The 16154-nt window shown below is 48.8% G+C and overlaps 1 protein-coding gene across 4 annotated transcripts in view; it reads left to right on the top strand.

Annotated features, from left to right (window-relative positions):
* The window catches only part of SYN3 (synapsin III), a 387951-nt gene that overhangs the window by 56706 nt on the left and 315091 nt on the right, over window positions 1–16154 (top strand). For all 4 annotated transcript variants that reach the window (XM_029597328.1, XM_029597325.1, XM_029597326.1 and 1 more), the window contains exon 3: window positions 8424–8845. In XM_029597328.1, coding sequence (XP_029453188.1) covers window positions 8526–8845 — 320 coding nt within the window. In that variant the 5' untranslated portion in view covers window positions 8424–8525. The remainder of the gene's footprint in view (window positions 1–8423; window positions 8846–16154) is intronic.

The raw sequence follows: 16154 nt of genomic DNA, 5'->3' as shown, positions 1-16154 counted from the left end.
CACGATGTGCACAGAAGGACTGAATAGGAAGGCAAAATAAAGCCGGAACACTGCACTCGGGGCGACACCACATCGCCAGACAGACGGACAGTCGGCAGACAGAGAGCAAGGGGCTACGGCTTGCTCCAAAGAGCATGGCACTGGTATTGGAGGCAGGCTACTTTTTCCATGGGCCACCCTGAAGCAGGGTAAAATGTGGTAATGTTTGGAGTGACAGTTCTGCAAAGAGAAAACCTGCACGGAGCAACAGTTGCAACCCTAATCACCTTGCTGTGTGTACCGGAGGGACCTTTTAGGTGTTAATCTGCTGTCATTTATCCCAGCGAGGTTCTCTTATCAAGTACAGATAAACAGCCGTGGCTGAGCATGGAGCTGCATAAACCTGTGGCCATGGCTGGGTCCAAGGAAGACCAGCTCTGTATAGACCCAGCTGAATGGCCTGCTTGGTTTTCTACCCAAGCCACAGTCTCCATCTTCCAAGTCTTGGCCTGCTTCTTTCCAGCTCTGCAGAGACCAGCAGCCAGGGCTGGCACTTCTTCCGTGCTAATCCTGCCCATGTTGTGTATGTGTATGTGTGGACTCATGCATTTTCCCCAGCAAGGCACAGAGGAGCAGCTGCATTGGAAAGTAGATAGGCCCTGGTTGGGCTGCCAGTGATAAGAGTGAGACCTGCCTGGGTTATGTGTGAGAGAGAAAGGCCTGGGTTGTGAATGTGTGTGAATGAGAGCTTGCCCATGGTGTGTGTGTGTGTGTGTATGATTGAGAGCCTGCCTGGGTTGTGTGTGTGTGTGAGAGAGAGAATGAGAGCCTGTCTGGGTTGTGTGTGTGTGAAAATGAGAGCCTGTCTGGGTTATGTGTGTGTGAGAGAGAATGAGAGCCTGTCTGGGTTATGTGTGTGTGTGAGAATGAGAGCCTGTCTGGGTTATGTGTGTGTGTGTGTGTGAGAATCTGCCTAGATTGTGTTTGTAGAAAGTTTGTTGTCCCCCGCCCCCCCCCCCATTAGCTCAGGATGACTGGAAATCAAAAGTTTTCAGGTTTGGAGAGCAGGGGATTATTCTATATGTATTAGTTTTAATTATTGTATATGTGATATGTCTGCTATTTTGAAATATTTTATTTCTGTTTGAAAATAGTTTTAAACTTTTATGCGTTCTTAATTATTGTATGTTATTCTATTCAGCAGTTTTTTAGAAATATTCTTTTTATATTATTACTAGCCATTAAGCCCGTAACAACGGGCTATATTAACATTTTTTTTTCAGTCCATTTCCTTACCCCTCATTCTCCCCTCCCTCCTCCCTCCCCCTCACTCTCTCCTCCCTCCCCTCACTCTCTCCTCCCTCCTCCCGCTCCCCTCAGTCACTCCCCCTCTCTCAGCTCATTCACAACCCCTTTGGATGGCACAGACGGAAGATCTCCGGGGGAGGTCCCTCCCTCCCTCGCGCACCGCCGCGCCATTTTTGTTACAGGCAAGCTCTGACCGACGTGCTTGCCCGCGCATGCGCAGTAGAGTTGCTCTCTACTGCACATTTGTGGCACGTCGGTCAAGCTTCATTTATCTAGTAGATGATGGATTTATATTTCTTGATTTTATTATTGTTTTATGTTTTTCCATTATTGCATTGCATACCAGAGTCTGGCTTGTTGCCGTTTCCGCTTCGATTTCTGTCTACACATTTCTGTTTATACATTGCTATCTTTATTCTGTATTTGATGAGGGTCTGTCTATGTTCTGCACATGTGACCGAGGTGAGGGATTCTGCTAACGTGTTATTTCTGTGTAGGGATCTATCGCAGCCCGACTTATTCTGTTTTCCTAATAAGAGGTGTATTGGTGTTTTAGGGTCTGGTTTTCAAGTTGCAGTTTTGCTTTTCATACACAGGGTTGTTCCTAATTGAGTGCTGTTTTTATATGGAAACTTTACTATATTTTAATTGTAATTCAGTTTACTCAAGGTTTTCCAAAGGTCAAAATGTCATTTACAAAATACATAAGAACCAGAAATCAACATTAGACAAAACCTCCATTAACATCCATAACAGTCAAAACTAAGAATAAATTCAAAAAAAGGGGGGAGATGAAACTGAGTGGCTATAAAACAGTGAATGAGAAAAGCCCTCAGTTACCTGGGCTCTGCCGCACTGGTAATTGCTCAGATTGGAGGGGAAAACTTCAGATGCCTGATCTCGGCAATAATTGCTTGTGATCAGGGGACTAAGGCACCGTCATTAGTTAAAAAAAAACCTCCAAGGTAATTTTTACTACTGTGTTTTTTTTATAATTTTAAAACCTGCCCTGTGCCGTGGCTATATTGATATCACTCATGCACGATATCACCTCGTATATTGATTTCAACTAATCTATTACGTCTAAATCGCCTCATGTGACAAGCGTGTCAGAACAAAATGTATATGTCTTTGTCTAAGTTAAGCATGAGAAGGTTGTTTACAGAGACAAAAAAATTTTTTAAGGAGAGAAGAGGAAGATTTCATATAATTTCATCTATCAGCGCATCCAGCAGGGTTTATAATTTTAATCATCAACCAACCTCCTCCCGCCCGTGATTATTTTGTATTTATGCTTGGCGTGTGATATTCTTTAATATGTGCTTACGATATTTAAATTTAAAGACGAATGTATGACATGGCGACCGTACAATACGGCAAGTAAAGTTTAGCAAAACGCCGGACGACATTAACGACCAGGATACAATAGTACACCCCCTGATGAAGGATCTTTGTTGGGACATGGACATATAAGAAGATAAGTTTTAGGAATTGATTTCGTGTCTTCAGGCCTCCGGCTAATATTTGAAAAGTGTTGGCGTTTTTGGGAGAGGTTCGGCACTTTGAAAGAAATTTAGACCTATAGTCAAAAGTAGTTAGTGGCTCATATACCACAATTTACAAGATAGTCTTGACTTCATACACACGTCTTTAAATTTAAATATCGTAAGCACATATTAAAGAATACCTCACGCTAATCATAAATACAAAATAATCACGGGCGGGAGGAGGTTGGTTGATGATTAAAATTATAAACCCTGCTGGATGCGCTGATAGATGAAATTATATGAAATCTTCCTCTTCTCTCCTTAAAAATATTTTTTGTCTCTGTAAACAACCTTCTCATGCTTAACTTAGACAAAGACATATAAATTTTGATCTGACAAGCTTGTCACATGAGTCAATTTAGACGTAATAGATTAGTTGAGATCAATATATGAGGTGATATCAGTATTATATCCCTCAGAGAACATAATACAGTGCATCGTTATGTGGCTATATTGAGCCACTGGAAAAATGGCCAAAAGCGGATTGGATCGGGGGTGATTTTCGTGCCAGCCGGCTAAGTTACGTGGATACGTTTGTGCATAGGGATATTCTGGCTTACTTCTTGCCAGCTGTTTTAGGTGAATTTGTATCCTCTGCCACCTAAATCGCTGCTTAGCAGCTTTCTGAAAAATCAGCCCAAAAGGCAATCAGTTGGTCCAATTAAAAGGTTCTTTTTGCGTATCCAGTTGGTCCAACATGGCAGCCAGACGACACAACCCATTTTACAAGGTAATTGCGGTATATCCCTGGCTAACTAAAGCACCGGCCACAAAGAAAGAAACAGAGTGAGAGGCAGATCAGGACGGTGAGGCCCCGTTGCATTGCTGGTGCTGATCTCGGGTTGAATGCGTTTCCAGCCTCTGTAGTGCCTGCAGTCTTTATAAAGTAGATCCGGCACGGACGCTGCTGCTACATGACCTTGCCTAGCTTATCAGAATGATATCAATTTATGTTCATTCAAGGAAGCCAAGGAGCAGCTTTGGTCCTGCAGTGCAGCAAGAACCACATCCTACCCCTCTCTGCTTTCCCAGAGGCGCCCTCTAGTGGCTGGCAGAAGAATAGGTGGAGTAATTGGGCCACACAGGGGCCCGTATTCAGTAAGACATTTAGTGGACAAGTTATCTGGCTACAGGTAAATGTCCCGCTGAATAGATTTGCTTAAAGTTGTCTAGATAACGTTACACATAACCGGACAGTCTTTTCCAATATCGCCGATTATGTATAAAGTTATTCAGCCATGGTTAGCCGTATAACTTGAAAATTAACCGGAAGCATTCAAAAAAGAATATTATCCGGTTAAGTTACAGGCAAGAAAAAAACCCCCAATGCACGGCCTGTGCCTCTGCCTCCCTGCCACCCGAGTTTGCAAAAGCCCTCCGGGTCTGACCATTCCACCCCCCAGAGACGGCCCCTGTAATTAAAATCAACATTTAATAGTTGTGGCACCAACTTCCCGGCCTTCTGACTCACCCACCCCCCTCCCAGTACCTTTATTTAACGTTGATGGCCTGGATCGCGGTTGCCTGCTAACGCGATCCAGGCCCGGCGCTTCTGCTGGCAGATATAACGGGGCCCCTTCCCCGGAACTCCCCCAAAACGCCCCCTTTATATCCGGCTAAGTTATAGCCCCACAGCCCTTATAGATTGCCAGCTTCGAATGCGACTGAATTTACCCACAATGCTCGGAGGCCTTCCCCCAGGCCTGGAGGGGAGGTGAGCACTGCACATGGTTCCGGATTTTCAAATCTACGTGTGTTGTTTTAGCTAAAACAGGGGCAAATCCTGCTGGGTCCTTTTTCCAGGGGCAGTAATGACGGCAGACGATTTGCAAGTCCCTCAGCTAAAAAGTGCCTGTGGAATTTGCATGATTGCAGACGGTTTGAGTATTGCTCTGTTAATAAATGGATTCCATTGCTTCCTTAGTTCTTATTCCCAGCTCTCCTTTCTTTTTTCCTAATATACACCTATAATAGTAACTAGGAGGTGCTGATAATAAGAGAGAATGGGGCTGGGGTTAGAGTTAGTACAGCCATTCAAAGCAAGCATGGAAAAAGCAATCTGAGGATTTATTTATGGTGTTACACGCCTGCAGATGTTCCAGTTCCACTCTGAGGCGTTATCCATCCCTAGTTCCCAGGCCCAAATCAACTGCTTTGGTCTCTCTGCAATGGGTCCACGGCTCCAGCTCCATAGGACTCAAATCTAGGGCTCTGTGCCTTTAAGAGGAGCTGAGAATGGGCAGTCAGCATGGTACCGAGAGTCCCCGCTGTAGCTCCACAGGAACAGACTTTCCTTTCAAGGTCCCTGCTGACCTCGGCCAGGCAGCAGTCATCTCACCAGCTGCCAGGCCTCCTCCCGTTCCTGGCTGCTGGCCCACAATCTGTGATTAGTGCAGGATGTGGTTAGTGCAGTTACTGTAGCTGGGTTTAAAAAAGGTTTGGATAAGTCCATTACCTGCTATTAATCAAGTTTACTTAAGGAATAGCCACTGCTATTAGTTGCATCAGTAGCATGGGATCTTCTTAGTGTTTGGGTAATTGCCAGGTTCTTGTGGCCTGGATTGGCCTCTGTTGGAAACAGGATGCTGGGCTTGATGGACCCTTGGTCTGACCCAGCATTCCTCAGCCTTTTATCTCCCTTGGGAGAGATTGGTTTGGAATTTTAGAGCCATCCCCAGAACTCTGCCCCGGGACCCCTGGTGGTCACTCAGAAATGAGGGTTTCTGTCCTTCTGTTTTGCATGCGTTCCCGCTCTCCTATAGGCTGCTAAGGATGGACTGCCTACCCCCCTTGTGTGCCTCGGGTACTGGGATTTACAGGAAAATCCACCCAACGAAAGCAAACTGCATCTGATCAGTGCACTTCCACATACCGAGGCGGTTCTCCAGAAAACATGCAACCAGAGACCCTGGAAATGTTTCCCAGCACATACGGGGTCGATGCAGTAAAGCGCACACAGTGACGCACGGTTGGAAGCGCTAGACAAGCATCCGATGCGGTCAGGAGATACGTGCGCCCGAACAAATGCAGAGCTGATGGCCCCCATCCCATGCAAATTCCACGTAGAGGAGGCCAAAATCGCTGGGCACCCAACGCACACAACTTTTTAATGCGGCAAATTTAACTCCAGCCCCAGAGGTGGCATTGAGTCCATCTGCAAGTCAAGGGCTCAGGAGTTATTACAAAAAAAAAAACACAGTCCTCTGCGGCTCCTCCTAATTAGTATCATTACTGCTTGTGGGGGTTACAAATAAAGGGATATAAGCTTGATTTAAAAAAAAAAAGTCTTCTGGACGCACGTTATGCACGCGCAATAGTAAGGGGCGCGTAGCTATGGCGTCTTCAGCACCCACAGCAAGAGCGGCCAGAAGAAGTAAAGATAAAACCGCACGCTCGCATTGAGCGCCCATTGCAAGTGTGGGCGCCACGTTGCATTCGAGCACCAGGGACGCACAATTCTTCCCTAGCGCGTCCTTGTTTACACGGCCCCTCATTTAAATACTGCATTGGGCGCCCAAGGGATGTGGCTGTGCCTGTGAACGAAAACGCGAGCTCAGTACGAGCCCCCATTTTAACGCGCCTCTTACTGCATTGGTCGTAAGTGTTTATGGACCTGAAGAACAGTGAGCACGTAATCTGAATTTAATCAGAGCCTGGAGTTTGCAGCTTGTGGGCGATAATGGTGAAAGCGTTGAACCAGGGTTCAGCTGTAGTCCTCTCTCTACCGCTGCCTCCCTTATGATGACAATAACACAGCCATGTTCTCCCTCTATTCAAGCTTCCTTGATAATATGATTACAGCCTGTCCTATAGATCTATTTATTTATTTAATTGCTTTTATATAACGAAATTTAGCTAGCTGCCTTCATTCCGGTTTACGGATATAACAACTTAGTACAATTTGGCAATAAGTAAAAAACAAGGTATAACTGTAATCATAACAGATAACGGTGAACAGCTTAAATTAAATATCAGCAGGTTAATACATTTTGGCAATAACTGATAGAACTGGGGAGCTATGACAGGTTGAATCATGATAAACGAGATGTGTTTATAATGGTTATTGACCTTGTGGCTTTGTGGAGATCTAGGGGTGAAGGTGCCTCGGATTTCTTAACCTGCATTGAGTGGAAGGGGCCTCTGCTCTTGGGTTGGACTGGACCTGGGGGTTCTCTTAGCCTGCTCTGCAGTTGAGGGGGGTCTCGGCTCTCTTAGCTTGCATTGAGTGGAAGGGGCCTCTGCTCTTGGGTTGGAGTGGACCTGGGGGTTCTCTTGGCCTGCTCTGCAGTTGAGGGGGGTCTCGGCTCTCTTAGTTTGCATTGAGTGGAAGGGGCCTCTGCTCTTGGGTTGGACTGGACCTGGGGGTTCTCTTAGCCTGCTCTGCAGTTGAGGGGGGTCTCGGCTCTCTTAGCTTGCATTGAGTGGAAGGGGCCTCTTCTCTTGGGTTGGACTGGACCTGGGGGTTCTCTTAGCCTGCTCTGCAGTTGAGGGGGGTCTCGGCTCTCTTAGCTTGCATTGAGTGGAAGGGGCCTCTGCTCTTGGGTTGGAGTGGACCTGGGGGTTCTCTTGGCCTGCTCTGCAGTTGAGGGGGGTCTCGGCTCTCTTAGTTTGCATTGAGTGGAAGGGGCCTCTGCTCTCTTCGCCTGCTCTTGGGTTGGAGTGGACCTGGGGGTTCTCTTAGCCTGCTCTGCAGTTGAGGGGGGTCTCGGCTCTCTTAGCTTGCATTGAGTGGAAGGGGCCTCTTCTCTTGGGTTGGAGTGGACCTGGGGGTTCTCTTAGCCTGCTCTGCAGTTGAGGGGGGTCTCAGCTCTCTTAGCTTGCATTGAGTGGAAGGGGCCTCTGCTCTTGGGTTGGACTGGACCTGGGGGTTCTCTTAGCCTGCTCTGCAGTTGAGGGGGGTCTCGGCTCTCTTAGCTTGCATTGAGTGGAAGGGGCCTCTGCTCTTGGGTTGGAGTGGACCTGGGGGTTCTCTTGGCCTGCTCTGCAGTTGAGGGGGGGTCTCGGCTCTCTTAGTTTGCATTGAGTGGAAGGGGCCTCTGCTCTCTTCGCCTGCTCTTGGGTTGGAGTGGACCTGGGGGTTCTCTTGGCCTGCTCTGCAGTTGAGGGGGGTCTCGGCTCTCTTAGCTTGCATTGAGTGGAAGGGGCCTGTGCTCTCTTAGCCTGCTCTGCAGTTGAGGGGGGGTCTCGGCTCTCTTAGCTTGCATTGAGTGGAAGGGGCCTCTGCTCTCTTAGCCTGCTCTGCAGTTGAGGGGGGTCTCGGCTCTCTTAGCTTGCTGCATGGCAGTGTTTTCTGCAGGTACCTTTGACAAACACCAGGATTATATGTGAGATCCTGTACATAGCGATTCCTCCTACCTCCGAGTCGTTGATGTATGATGGACCCTGGCAGGGTGTTGCAGGAGTGAGTCATTGCTTTGCAGCTGTGGCTCAGCCACAGAGACTGCACACTGAGGCATTGGGATTATCAGGGCATCACATGGCCTGGAGAAGGACATTCATACCTATTCCGAATTTTCAGCTTCCCAGTTACTACTCCTGCCTTTACTGGTGCAAAGGTATCTCCTAATCTGTTTTCATATTTTTCCACAGGAAGTCACACAAGGTTATTGCAAGGAATCTTAACAGTGGGAAAACGCTGGAGTGCTTCTGTTTCGTATATCTAAAGCCCTGACCTACACACAGTCACCGAGAATGAATTACCTCAGGAGGCGTCTGTCCGACAGCAGCTTTGTGGCCAACCTGCCCAACGGCTACATGATGGACCTGCAGCGCCCTGACAACTCCACCAGCTCTCCAGCTTCCCCAGCGACAGAGAGGAAGCAGCAGCAGCAGCAGAGCATTTCCTCCTCCTCCTCCTCCTCAGGGACCAGCATCTTCAGCTCCATCTCCAATGCCATGAAGCAGACCACCCAAGCCGCTGCTGGATTAGTCGAGCAGTCAGGAAGTCCGGCCCCTGCTGTGGTTCACAAGCCCAGGATCCTGCTAGTCATTGATGATCCACACACAGACTGGTAAGCTGTATTTACCTATGGGCTACAGTACAGCATTTCTTCACCAATGCAAGTAGCCATGGGTGCTTCTCCATGCTTATGTGACACCACCAGTGCATGCAGCCCTGGGGTACGGTGTTACATCACTAGTGCACGCAGCCCTGGGGAACTGTGTTACATCACTAGTGCACGCAGCTCTGGGGTACGGTGTTACATCACTAGTGCACGCAGCCCTGGGGTACGGTGTTACATCACTAGTGCACGCAGCTCTGGGGTACGTGTTACATCACCAGTGCACGCAGCTCTGGGGTACGGTGTTACATCACCAGTGCACGCAGCCCTGGGGTACGGTGTTACATCACCAGTGCACGCAGCCCTGGGGTACGGTGTTACATCACCAGTGCACGCAGCCCTGGGGTACGGTGTTACATCACCAGTGCACGCAGCCCTGGGGTACGGTGTTGCATCACCAGTGCACGCAGCTCTGGGGTACGGTGTTGCATCACCAGTGCACGCAGCTCTGGGGTACGGTGTTGCATCACCAGTGCACGCAGCTCTGGGGTACGGTGTTGCATCACAAGTGCACGCAGCTCTGGGGTACGGGGTTGCATCACTAGTGCACGCAGCCCTGGGATACGGTGTTACATCACTATTGCACGCAGCCCTGGGGGTACGGTGTTTCATCACTAGTGCATGCAGCCCTGGGGGAATGTGCAACACCACCGGTGCACACAGCTCTGGGGGAAGGTGCGACACCACCAGTGCACGCAGCTAACAAGGGTGGTGATGAGGAGCAGCAGGGATGGTGATCTATTGCTCTGTTAATATGGGAGGGGGTAAGGAAGAGCAGCACAGATTGGGTCCCAACCAGAATTGGCGACTATCACTAAATTTAGTGACGGAAAAAAGAGTCGAGTCTGTAAAAAAGAATTTCTGGTTGGTAAGAACATTTTGTGCAACACGTCTGCAGCTTCTGTGCCAGGAGATCAGGCTCTGTGAGCTTGCGTTTCTCAGGCATTGAGGATCGTGTCTTGATGCACAAAGGGGAAATCCACAAAGGAGCAAGAGCTGCACTCAACGATATAAGTACACACAGGAAAAGTGCAGAATAAACTTGCAGGTCCGAAGGTTTATCAATTCAAACAGCAAATGTATTAGTGTTTCTTATGGCAACTCCACTGGGTTTATAATAACAGTTCAACGGGTCCCCCGACACGGACCCCGTGTTTCGCCGTCAGGCTGCATCGGGAGGGACAGAAATCTCTAAACCAGCGTTCGCATGCGTTGTGTATCAAAGCTTCCAGGGAGCGCCCAAGCTGTTATTATAAACCCAGTGGAGTTGCCATAAGAAACACTAATAAATTCGCTGTTTGACTTGACAAACCTTCGGGCCTGCAAGTTTATCCTGCACGATGCACAAAGGGGGAAATCTTGGCACATTAATTCCAGGTGTGCACAAGGTAGTAGGGGTAAAACGTGTCATTAAAAAACAAAAGTGATGTTGTCAGTAAAGCCTGGCAGTTGTCAGCCCTGTTCCCACTGCTACGTGAACCTTCCCTTGCAATGCATTACGGGGGCTCTACACCTCTCGCTATCGAAGAGGTCTGCACATTCGGCAGTCAGAACGGGTCTCATGCTTACCATGCTTGACTTTCTCTGGTCTTTCAAAAGTGAAAATAAACTCCCACCGGTTTGCAGGAAATGTGTTTGATGATAAGCAGGATTGTGTTAAACGCCAGACTGAGGGCCGATGCACTACTGTGCGCGCAGCCTAGGGCACAGGTTACCCGTGCTTGGACGAGCGTTCTGGATGGTGCTAGACTAACCCCAGATGCAATGAGGGGCTGAGCCCGTCCAAAACTTGCATCCAAACAAAGGCCTAGCAAATAGCGCTCGTCGCATGTAAATTAGGTTATTGGCGATTACCCCCGAGGCAAAAAATTGCAGGTCGACCAACAAAACAATTTTAACACCGCAAATTTAACGCCATACCAGGAGCTGACATTAAGTCATACTGCGAGTCAAGGGCACGTGAAAAAAACCAAAAAGTACTGGTCTCTGTGGTTACTACAATTTAGTATCATTGCGATACTATGGCACAGAATACATGCACGGTGTACAAGCTGCAGGCATACGTGTACATTGTGTGTGGGAGTTATCTGCGGCAGGATAAAATGGATGCTCGTATTGGGTGCCCGTTGTTCTGGCCCGCACATGGCCACGTTTTGAAAAAAAAAAAAAGCGGGTGCCCAGTTTGGACGCAAGTTTTACGCGCGTGATATTGCATCGGCCCGTGAGAAATGGACCTTAGGGGCCGCTCTTTCCGAGCCTGCAGCTGTGCCAAGCCAGCAGCAGGTGGCGCTCACTCACCACCTCTTGGCAGGAGAACCCTCTCACTGGGACCTGCCGCGGCTTTTCTGCAATCGAGAGCCGGCAGAGAGCAGCGGGCTTCCAGTCGCATGTGCGAAGCCTTCTCATCTCCTCCCCTCTAAGGAGTGAGAGAAGCAGGCAAGCCAGAGTCCACATCCTGCTTCTTCCGCTGGAGCTCCTTGTGACCGAGGGGGCCCTTTCACCACAGAATGGGAGAAATTTCTTAGGGAAACGCTCCAGTACCTGAATGTAACTCGCCCTGAGCTTAAGAGACAAAAACTGTTTTCGTCGTGCCTGTGTGGCTCGCGAAACGTCAGGAAAGATTTGTATCTTCTGACCACAGAAGTTTACATCTTTGAATTGAAAAATAGATATGGGGGCAAGTTTTTATTTAAAATTCCCCTGTAAGTGCCAAGTAATGTACCAGAATAACAAATTTATTTTTATTGATCCTATACACTTAGAGCGTTTTGTTAGGGATAAAACTGCAATTAAATAAAGGGTTTATGGGGTAGGTTGTAAAATTAATTATTACCCAGCTCAGTTACCAATCTCACACTTCTCCTAGATGTGGACTAGATAACCTAGAATATGTGTTTAAAAAAGTATATGGAAATATTGTATTTGATTTCTTTTTCCTTGGAATTCCTGACTATATCATTTGTTATAAATGTTATACTCAATAAAAAATAAATTACAAAAAAAAAAAAAAGAAAAGATGTGAGCTAAATGCAGAGTATTATAACTACGTGGATGGATGGAAGAGATGCTAAGGAAGAGCTTCTGCCCAGCGCTGAGTGGAATTCTGGGAGGGAACCGTGACCAATCGATGCACACAAACGAAACCTATCCGCGCAGGTTCGTTTCGGCAGTTATCCGAAATATCGCTCACGAGCTGACCCCTCACGACGTTCCGTCTGCTCTTTGCAGGGCATGACTCGTGCACGTGAATTTATGTGCATGCCGGTTAAAATCGGAAATATGCGTGCGAGTCCCAGCTCTGCCCCCCCAGAATGCCCTCGCCTGTGCAGATAAAAGTGATTTATGCATACAGATCCTGGGCAGTTTTACATTAGAAGCCGTTTTCGTGCTGCAAGCCGTGTTGTAAGGCTGTACATGACTTTGAAAATCATCCTTTAAGTGTTGAAAAGAGAAAACATATTTGCATTTCTTACACATACGAAGAGTAAAACGGTGCCACTGACGACTTATGAATCAGATACGCTGCCATTCAAAGTATTTTAAAAGGATTTCTGTGGGAAAACCCCTTTTGAAAGTTGCCTCTAGGTGTGGGACGTGGCCAGGAGCAGAGTTAGGGCAGCGCTGCTTTCACGTCTCCTTCACGCAGCGCCGGTCCTCGGAGAGTCTTCATCCTTCAGGGGGGAGTTTTCCTTTTGAAAGTCCGGGTGCATGCAAGCACCACTGGGGGTTCCTAAGTTGGCCTCTTAGTTAGCCAGCGGATATTCACCCGGAGGAGATCTGGAGCTACGATGGCCGCGGGTGAGCCAGGAGTTCACTCCAGGACGCGCCCGGACGCTGCCTAACCCATTGCTGCTTCTGGGATGGGTTGGTTGTGGGAGCAGCGAGTCCTAAGTAATGTCCGTAAGCCGCCTTCAGCTGCAGGCCTTCCTCGTACGTGGGCCTGGGAGCGATGGGAACAGACAGGGCCTGAGGCAGGGGAGATGCAATAATCCGTCACTGTCTGGAAGTGGCGTCTGAGCAGCCTTTTAATCTCTGTCATGCTCCAGGGTCATGTTAGCTCACGGGGATGAAAGTTCAAGGCTTGGTCAGTACAGATTCCCAAGCTAGGACCATCCTTGGCTCCAATGCCAGCCTTTGCAAGAGCAGTCAGCAAATATTTTTAATACCGAAGAACTGAAGCACAGTCTGATAGGGTTGGCTAGGCTTCTATTTTGTTAGATTTAAACAAATACAGGAGACTGTTTCATCCTTACGGCTCCAGGCAAAGTACAGGACAGCATAAAAGTACCCAAAGCTGTGAAGCAGGAGAACGCGGGGGGGTAAACGAGCCACGAGGGGGCTGTAGTTTATAGGGTGGGACTGTGATGCTGTATCTTTTACTTGCACGGGTGTTGAAGGGGACATTGATAGTGAGCAGTGGGGGGCGGGGGGTGTTTTAGATTTTTAAATATCTCTGTGGCATCGTGAGCACTCTTAGAGTAGCCAGAGGACAGATTCAGGCTGGACTCTGGCGGGAATCTTGCATAAACCTCTTCATTACTGACAAGAAAACAAACAAAGGCAGCTCTGCTATTTTTCGCAGTTCAGCAACACAAAAGCAGTCGTATCAGAACGTACAATTCAGCATTATTCTCTTTCTCTAGGCTTCCTTCTCTCCCCTGGACCTCCTGTTCCCTCCTGCGCCTGGCTAGTTATACAGCTTCCCAGGGACCTCCTCCCGGACCAGCATTCCCTGCTGTCTTAGGCTTAAGGTGGTCCGGGTCAGATCTCAGGATCCAGTCCTGTAAGGTGCTTTGGGTTTTCTTCTGTGTATATTCCTTCACATACCTTCCCCCTTAGGTTGAACGTTTGCTCTTACTAGCGGTATATTCCCAAGAAAGCCCCTGCTCCTCTCCTCCTTTCCAGCTCTTATGCTGGGGCTGTTAACCCATCTAAGGTTTCCCCTCTCTCTCCCATTTCGGAAACCGCTGAAGGGTTCGTGGGATGCCCGCTCTTCCTTGTTTGTCCCAGTAAGTTCCTTCACTTCGTTTGCTGGGTATCTGGAATACCCCAATTCCCTTTGGCAACAGTGCCGTCTGGTTCTTTCCAGGCTGGGTTGTCCATAAGCTGATCCCAAAGGTTTGTAAACTGGGGAAAATCACGCCCGAAAACCACCAGATATGGGAGCTCGGGAAGTATTCCCATGTACATAATGATTTGCCCCACCAAATTCGTCAGCAGAACCTGACTGCTGGTCACCATGTCTGCAGGTGAGTGGTTTCCTCGTGTAATTAATCCGACCTCTCTAGGCTATTAATCCGACCTCTCTTTCCGCATCCTGAATCCACCAGGGCCTGGGTGGGCACTCATTCAGCTCCACTGAAACTGCAGAGTCTGAAAGTTCCCCACGTGGCCCATCTACCAACATTCAGGTTAGCAGTTTCGCCAAAAATATTTACCCATTCTTGCTCCCACTCTTCATTGCCCATTGAGGACAGTTTTCTTCCTGACGCTCTTTCGCTCCACAGTGAGAGCATGCCTGTGGGATTTGTTCTGCTTTTATTTCAACAGTGCCTACAGAAGGTTCGCCACTCCCTTCCTCTGGGTGGCTGTGAACTCTCTGGCACTGCTATGCTAACTTGTGCTCCCATTCTGTGCCCTCCAGCCATAGATGGTTCTTGCCAGCATGGTCTTCTGCCTTACAGTAGGAGCGTGCGTTACACTTCCCAGCCACGGGAACCTGTGACTGGCCCCACTCACCCAATGCTGTACCCAGCCCTGGCTCTTCTAATTGCGGCAGGGAGCCGATGCCGCTGACCCCACGAACCTGAGTCGCTGGCCACTGTCACAGGGATCTCTCCTCTTCGCGTCCTGAACTGCTGCCCCTACGCCGCTGACTTCCTCCACCCAGTGTACGCCTAGGCACGCGGTTCTCTTCGTCATTTAAAGGGCCTGTGGCGGGAAAGTGTCTGTGGCCTTTCCTGATGACATCACCATCAGGGGACTATATAAGATTGGACCCTGCTTCCAGCCTTTTGCCTTAGCAGTACATCTCCTCGCTCCTGCGAAGTAGATTGCCATCCTGAGTTCCTTCCTTCGTTCCTCGGATTGATCTTGGCCACGACCCTTACCTGGAAATTTGATCACGAGCTGTGCCACCTGCCAAAACCCATGCCTTGAAATATAACGACTAGCTACGCCATCTGCCATGAAGCGTGCCTGGATCCTGATTTCGAGCTTCACTACCTGTGTCTGTCCTCGGCCTGCGCCATGGTGTCTTCTCTTCCTTCTGGACATCCATCTCTGCAGAGGCCCCACATAAATCCAGCCCGCCCGGCACCCAAGGGCTCAACCTAAGGAGGAACGTGGGCTGGACGTGGTGAAGCTCCAGCAGGGTCTCTGCCTTCCATCAGCCTCGCCTACTGATGGTGGGGACCTGTGGGGCTCCTCCCCACAGGTAGCGCCAACTCCCCCTTGGTCCAAGGGTCCACCATCATAACAGAATGCCCGCAGTCTCTGTTCTTCTATTACTTCCATGCTTCCTACAAAGGGCCCATCATTCTCTTCCTTTCCATATGGGCACGGATCCTCTTTATGACACCCAGCACAAAGTGAGCAGAAAGGGGAAACATCTATAATCTCATTACTTGTTTGGGCAGGCCCCTTCTGAACTTGGTGATCATCCTCCCTTGGAAGGTTTTCTTTATTAATGGGTACTTTTAACCTTTGGTGCTGGTTGGGTCACCAGGCTGACCTCCATCAATTCACCCCCTTCATAGCGACAGTCCCTGCTTTTCCCACATTTGAAACAAGCAGAGGAGCCTGAGGGCTGTGCTGTAAGTACAGCGGCAGAGCTTTCCTGCTCTGGGGATTGTTGTTGGGATCTTGTGCTCTCACTGCCACAATAGGAAGCCTGTACAGTTTGTCTTTCCAGCCTCTGCACTACTTCTGGCCTCAGCTGAGCCTGATGGAAGGCGTCTGCTACCTCCAAGGCTTTATCCAGGGTGAGCCCTGGTGTCGACACATCCAGTTCTGGATTGGTTGGTCCATCCTGTCCAGGAACTGCTCCAGAAGGACCTGATTGGCTACCTCGAGGCGAGTCTTTGCCTCTGGCTGTAGCCATTTCCATCTGACATCGTTTAGCTGATGAAAGAGGCAATATGGGGTTTCCTTGGTCTGTATCCTTTTGGAACAGCTGCTGGTAGCTCTCCACTTTATAGCCTGCTCTTTTCAAGATGGTGGTTTTGACTGCAGAATAGTTAGCTCTCCCATCGGGACT

This window comes from Rhinatrema bivittatum, chromosome 4 (assembly GCF_901001135.1).
Source record: "Rhinatrema bivittatum chromosome 4, aRhiBiv1.1, whole genome shotgun sequence".
Taxonomy (NCBI): domain Eukaryota; kingdom Metazoa; phylum Chordata; class Amphibia; order Gymnophiona; family Rhinatrematidae; genus Rhinatrema; species Rhinatrema bivittatum.
The sequence above is the reverse complement of the archived record's forward strand: the minus strand, read 5'-3'. Positions and strand labels throughout refer to the sequence as shown.